The sequence below is a fragment of the Capra hircus genome, chromosome 16 (assembly GCF_001704415.2).
Source record: "Capra hircus breed San Clemente chromosome 16, ASM170441v1, whole genome shotgun sequence".
In the NCBI taxonomy this organism is placed as follows: Eukaryota; Metazoa; Chordata; class Mammalia; order Artiodactyla; family Bovidae; genus Capra; species Capra hircus.
The window spans coordinates 47,771,635-47,778,332 of NC_030823.1; the positions used below are offsets into that span (position 1 = coordinate 47,771,635).

Sequence of the window (6,698 nt, forward strand, 5' to 3'; positions counted from 1 at the left end):
CGCCCGTCGGCCGCCGCCAGGTGGTGCGGGCCAGCGCGGGGGGCTCCACCCGGGAGCTCCACCCGAGGGTGGCCGCCCCGGAGCTCGCGGCGGGAGAGGCCGCCGCCTTCCGAGCCCCCGCGATCCGGCGCGCTGTGCAGCCCCGGGCCCGGCCCGCCCCGCCCCCGGCGGCAGGCAGGGCGAACACGGCCGGGGACGGCCTCGCGGGCCCACTTCCAGAGACTGTGTAGCATCGCGCCCCGAGCCCAGAAGACAGGGCCGACACCGGGGAAATTCAGCTGCCCGACTCGCGTGAAAGAGACCACCACGCAGGACCTTTCCGCCCACCTCCACGCACGTGGCCAGGGACAGCAACCTGGTCGCCACCGCCCCACTTAAACATGGGGACCGCAGAAACTACCAGGGAGGCGCCTCTTATAATCATGGCCGCCGCCCCACTTAAACATGGCGGCTGGAGAAACCGCAAGGGAGGGCCCCCTCACAAACATGGCCGTCTCCCCGCCCATACGTAAAACGCCGACTCTGCTGGGTCACATACCTGGGGACGCCGAGCTGTGATTGGCCAGTCTTCTGGTGGCGTCACACGCCGCGGCGCGAGCCAAGGGCCGCCGGATCTCTTCTCCGGTGGAAAGAATCAAGCTGGGCGCGGGGCCTTGGCGGCGGGGCTGAGAGCGGCAGCGCGCCGCTCACACTCATGAGGAGCCGGAAGGTGAGGGGGGGCGGAAGCCGCGTGGGAGCTGAGGCTGAGCCACAGGACGCCTCGCATGGAGAAGGGGAGGGGTCTCCGCCTGTGTCTCGACCCCCGGAAGGGGTCTCCCAGGCCACGCCCCCCGGGAGCGGGGTTCTCCCAGGCCACGCCCTTGGGCGCCCCCACGCACACACCAGACACACAGACGCACGTACCCTGCGCCCCCCGGTTGGGGGCCTCTGAGAAGGATGTTCCCAGACCAAGTTCTGGAATTGGAGGGTCCCTCTCCAGAGCTAGTCTGAAACCCCGATACTCTGACGCTGCCTGGCCCGGGGTCTGTCAGCCCAAGTTGGGGCACACGATGAGGGGTCCACCCCGGAGGATGGAAAGAATTGAGGGGCTGTAGCTCCTGGTACTGGTTGCCGTCGGGCGGTCTAGGGCCCGGGACTGGGTACGCCCTGGGGAGGTGGGCCTCTTGGGGATGGGAGCCGCACCTGGGCTCCCTGGTCTGCTCTCCTTTTTATTGTTTGTACCTTTGACTCAAAAGTGGGTCTCCTGAAGACCCCATGTGGATGGCACTTTCCCAGTCTGACTTCCCTGACTTGTGATGGATTGTTTAGCTACGCCGCTTGGGGATTCCCAGAATCCTGCAATGCAGGAGGCGCGGGTTCCATCCCTAAGTGGGTAAGAGCCCCGGAGGAGGAAATGGCAACACACTCCAGTATTATTGCCTGGAGAACCCATGGACAGAGGAGCCTGGAAAGAGTCGGACACGACTGAGTGAGCTCTTGCTGTTTGCAAGATCTTCCATAGTCCTTGACTTGCAGCATTTGTAGTGTTGCATCTGATTATAGATCTCTTTGCAGTTATCCTACTTGAAATTCAGCTATTTGATATTGCTGGGTTTGTACATTGTTCTTCAATAAATTTGGGAAGTTTTCAGCCCTTATTTTTTCCAATATTTTTTGTACACCTTTCTTCCTGGTACTCCCATTACATGTATGATGGTTCATTTAGTGGTCTCTGAGGCTCTCTTCATTCTATTTCATGCTTATTTCTCTTTGTTTTTCGGTTTGTGTAATCTAGCAATCTATCTTCTTTTTTTTTTTTTAGCAATCTATCTTCAAGTTCTCTTATTCTTCTGGTCCATATCTATTCTTGAGCATTGCCCACTCCAAACCCACCAGTGAATTTTTAATTTCAGCTATTGTAATGTTCAACTCCTGAGTTACCATTTGGTTTTTTTATAATGTCTATTTTTTTTATTGATAATCTCTATTTGATATGATGTCATTAAATCTTTAATCATGGTTTCTCTTAGTTCTTGAACGTGTTTAAAATGGCTAATTTGAAGTTCTTTTCTGATAAATCCTGCATCTGATCACTGTCACAGGCAGTTTCTTTTACTTGGTATTATTCTAGTGTTTGGGTCTGCATTCCTGTTTCTTTGCATGCTTCCTAACTGTCTGTTGAAAACTGGACATTTTAGATACTATAGCAACTCTGGGTACTGTGTCTGCCACCCCCGCCCTGAGTGGTAACAAGCCCTCTGAGGAGCGGTTGCACCCCAGTATTTTAAGGACTATGTAGAAAACACCTAGATGCACCTTGCTGCTACTGGAGGGCCTACACAGCACACGCCCCAGAACCGGGCAGGGTCTTGGCTCAGTCCCCCTGACAAGCCACCAGGGCTTTCACCTGGTAACTCTGGTGGCAGAGCAGGGAGAGGGGCTCCGATGAGTGTGTGACCCGAGCAGGGTCCTCTCCTGAGTTTGAAGTGGGAGTGCTGCTCCTTTTAAGGTTGTTCAGCACGAGCAGAACCTAAGCAGCAACACTTGGGTGATGGCAGCTGTCATGAGGGCCAGTCCATTTCCCCACACCCCACCTTGAGAAAGCCGGTGTGACCCGGCATCGATACATTTGGAGTTGGACTCTTAACCGTGAGACCTACTGGTGTCATATCTAGGGCTCCAAAGAGCTCCAGTACCACTGTCCTTTATGTCTCAGTGCAGAAAAGAATTCAGCAAGAGCAAAGTGATGGATAAGAAGAGATTGTTAGAATGGATGCTTGTGCGGTTTACGAGTGGGTGGAAGAGGGGGTGCTGCACCCTGAGAACTTAGTAGGCTTCAGTTTCATAATCAAAGGAAAAGTGGCCAGGGGGAGAAGAACTTTGTCTTTCTTGAGTAGACATCATACTTCCATCATCAGCTCCTCCTCCAGGCTGGGCAGGGGAGTTTTCTAGTCCCTATATGGTCAAGGAAGGTCCACAAATCATTGTTTTGTGTGTTCAGAGAGCACATCCTAGGGATCGTTACCTTACTGAGCTCGCTGGGCAGGATGTGGGGCTCACGTCACCACTGTTTTATTGTTTGAGGGCATGTCTTATACTTCTGTCTCATGGTTTTGTTGCTAAGCAAGCCCGCTTTCTCAAGTAATTGCTAACTTAACAGGGGTCTCCCATATTTTTTCCATTTACAATCTCCTAGTGGGATTCTCTGGAGAAGGCAATGGCAACCCACTCCAGTACTCTTGCCTGGAAAATCCCGTGGACGGAGGAGCCTGGTAGGCTGCAGTCCATGGGGTCGCTAGGAGTCGGACACGACAGAGTGACTTCACTTTCACTTTTCACTTTCATGCATTGGAGAAGGAAATGGCAACCCACTCCAGTGTTCTTGCCTGGAGAATCCCAGGGACGGGGGAGCCTGGTGGGCTGCTGTCTCTGGGGTCGCACAGAGTCGGACACAAATGAAGCAACTTAGCAGCAGCAGCAGTGGGATTCTCCAGGCAAGGATACTGGAGTGGGTTGCCATGCCTTCCTCCAGGGGATCTTCCCAACCCAGGGATCGAACCTGTATCTCTTAGGTCTAAGGCTCTGCGGGTGGGGGCGGGGCAGGGATGGGTGAGAAGCTGCTATTAAAGGTTTCTCAAGGAGCTTGTGTGATTTCTGATCTCTCCTCTCCACTTTGGCACGTGTTGCTCCCCATCCAGCCGGTCTGTGTCTCCAGGTCTCGGTTACTGTAGCTTGCCCTCCACAACTCCCTTCTCCCTGTCACCCACCTCTTTCACTTTCAAGTTCTCACTTGAGCTTTCGTGTGTTGTTTGCTAAGTGTCTGAGTGTCCCCATTCTGCAACAGAGAAAGCGGTTAGTGAAGAAGCTGGTGAGACTCGCATAAAGCGCGGTCTCATCTTCATTTTGACAGACGTGCGGGTTGTTGGCTGCAGGGAAGCTGAGGGAGGCCCCGGGGCGGGAACTCCCTTGTCATCTTCGCTGCTTTTCTGAAAACCTAAAGTTACTCTTAAATAAAGTGATTGTAAGCTTTATTGTTTTAATTAATCCCTTCCTTGTTACTAGAAGACTTAATTTGCCTTCTGAGCAAGGTGGCAGTAAGGTGGTTTGTCAGCATCGAGGTCTGTCCACCAGCAGCTGGAGCGCCTTCAAGCTAATGGGATTGGGACCCCTCCCCTGAGATTTCAAGGAGGGGGCATGGAGGGGTGTCTTTTGGTTTTTCCGCTTTTTACCAAGAACTCGGGACACCCTGTAAAAGTTCGAGAACCTTCTGAGCAGGGACACAGGCTGCCGTCTTTCCGCAATCACTAAAAACATGGGGGCAGGAGGGGCCATCTCTGGGTGTCTAACTGGCTTCTGGTCTGGCCCAGCTGGCAGGTGGAGTGCGGTCCTCAGCGCGCCTCCGAGCTCGGAGCTGCTCAGCCGCGTCAGCCTCAGCCCAGGACACCCACGTCGCCACGTCTGCCCAGACAGCATGTCAGGTGAGCCTCACCCCTCGGAGACAGGACTGGGCAGAGTGTCCACCTTCCCACGAGACGCGTTGCGTTAGAAAGCCTGGGGCAAGGCCAACAGACCAGCATGAAGGTCATGGTGCTGGGACCGCGGGAGGACCCACCTCAGGGCTTGTGCTGCTCTCTGAGGGCAGTGGGCTCAGCAGCCTCTGCCAGGCAGCCTGAGTGATGTGGGCACGGGCTGTGCTGCTCCCCACTGTGGGCAGGTGGGGAAGGAGGGGCCCCGTGTTTGCAGGCCTGGCAGCCAGGCAGCCCCGGCTCCTGGAGCTGCTCCCTGAGCCACAGCCTGGGGTCTGGCTGGACTGGGTCTCACAGCCGCACCGGCCTGTATCTCCCAGGGCACTGCTCCTTAAAGCTGTGCTGAGTCAAGTCCCGTTCCTGCGCCGGGACACAGAGCTGTCTCCTGGGAACCCACATCCCAGCAGAGACAAACAGAAGCTGGTTCTTGGGTTGTCGTTTCGCTTGTCACAACACCCTTCCGGGGACAGCACTGGGCGTGTCTGGACTCTTTCCCAGCCATCCATCTGGACACTGCCCCTTCACTGGAAACAGTGAAAAGACTCTGTCCTCAAAGCTGTGGCTCCAGCAGAGATGCTGTCGGCCAGGAGCAGGACGATCAGCCTCCAGGGTTGAGGCATGTTAATTATATGCCATCTGCTTCGTATCCCAAGACATGTCTGGTGTCCCCTTGCATGTTCTTTCCTGACAGACTCCCTCATCACACAAAGCCACCGACAGGCGGACGTCCAAGAAGTTCAAGTATGACAAAGGTCATCTTGTGAAGGCAGGACTCCAGAAGCACCGGAGTGACAGCGCTGCCATGCCCTCCGAGACCCCGGGTACACACGACCCTCTGGCATCAGCCGAGGATGGGGCATCGCTTCTGGGAAAGGAAGCTGGTGGCTCCGCTCCCCAGGGAACAGCTGGTCCCCTCCCAGGGCGCTGCGGAACCGAGAGCGATGCCAGCCCGGCAGAGACTGAGGACGAGCCGCTCCCACCGAGACATGGGGCTCCTGTGGGAGGAGAGTCCAACGGTGGCTGCCCCGCTAGGGACGGGGTGGCACTGGACCTGGAGCAGGGCCCCGCGGCCCCACTGCTCCTGGACAGCAGCGCCCTTCTGGACGACGACAGCAACCAGCCAATGCCTGTGAGCCGCTTCTTTGGAAACGTGGAGCTCATGCAGGTAAGGCCAGTGCTTCTCCCCGCCTCAGGACGGGCATCCCTGGCAGACCGCATGCTCGGTCCTGACTGCGGTCCACACGTGTGCACGCTGCTTGGTGCGGGTCACACACAGTAAGAAATGTCACTTGGGAGGAGAGAGCAAAACAGGTGCCAATTTGGGGCCCCACACGCCTAAGTCTGAGAACTGATGCCCTGGTGAGCGCAGGTGTGGGCAGGCCTGGCCCTGTGAGTCTGGGCCCGGCTGTGCAGTGTGAAGTCGTGGCTGTGGCCTGTGGTTCTCTGGGCACCTGCCCACACTTGCCAGGCTGGCTCCTGCCTTTAACCCACTGCCTCTCCTTCCCTCCATCATGCAGTGGGGAGTTGAGCCCACAGTGGGGGCTGGAGCCAGGGGCCTCATGCCAGGTGTTTTCTTCCCTCCAAGGACCTCCCGCCAGTGTCCTCCTCCTGCCCTTCCATGAGCAGACGCGAATTTAGGAAAATGCATTTCAGAGCCAAAGACGACGACGAGGATGACGCCGATGGTGCGGAAACGTAGCGGGTGAGAGGCTCACGCTGGTTCTCTGCACGGCTAGTACCATTGACAGTGATGATTTTGCAGATTATGGGGATTATTCAAAACACGTCTCCAAGAGGACGTGCTTGTAATCAGCACTCAGCGCTGACCCACACAGGTGGGCAGTCCCTGCGGGAGGCTGGTGCACGGGGGCTAAACGTCCTCAGGTATAAAGCTGCTGTTTCCACAGTGATGTGTTTTCTCCCATCTCTACTCGTGGTGGTGGGTTGAGCCAACTTCTCTCATAAATGAGAGACATCTCTGTCAAAAAAACTCTTCACTCAAGCTCTCTACTTTTAATAACATGCAGGTTTATTTTCCATAATCAAAATTTGATCATTCTTATGATTGATTCAATGCCAGTTCTTAAAGAACTCTCCTTTATTTCCATACACAAAGTTTATGTTTACCTTGGACATTTAGCAAAATCCATATGGAAAAAAAATAAAATATATTTTGAAAATGTTTTTAAGGAA

The 6,698-nt window shown here is 55.2% G+C and overlaps 1 protein-coding gene across 1 annotated transcript; it reads left to right on the plus strand.

Annotated features, from left to right (window-relative positions):
- On the plus strand, window positions 578–6,698 carry C16H1orf174 (chromosome 16 C1orf174 homolog). Its single transcript, XM_018060458.1, has 4 exons — window positions 578–709; window positions 4,347–4,457; window positions 5,197–5,670; window positions 6,091–6,698. Exons 1-4 carry the CDS (start codon window positions 695–697, stop codon window positions 6,202–6,204), a joined length of 714 nt encoding a protein of 237 aa, XP_017915947.1. The 5' UTR covers window positions 578–694; the 3' UTR covers window positions 6,205–6,698.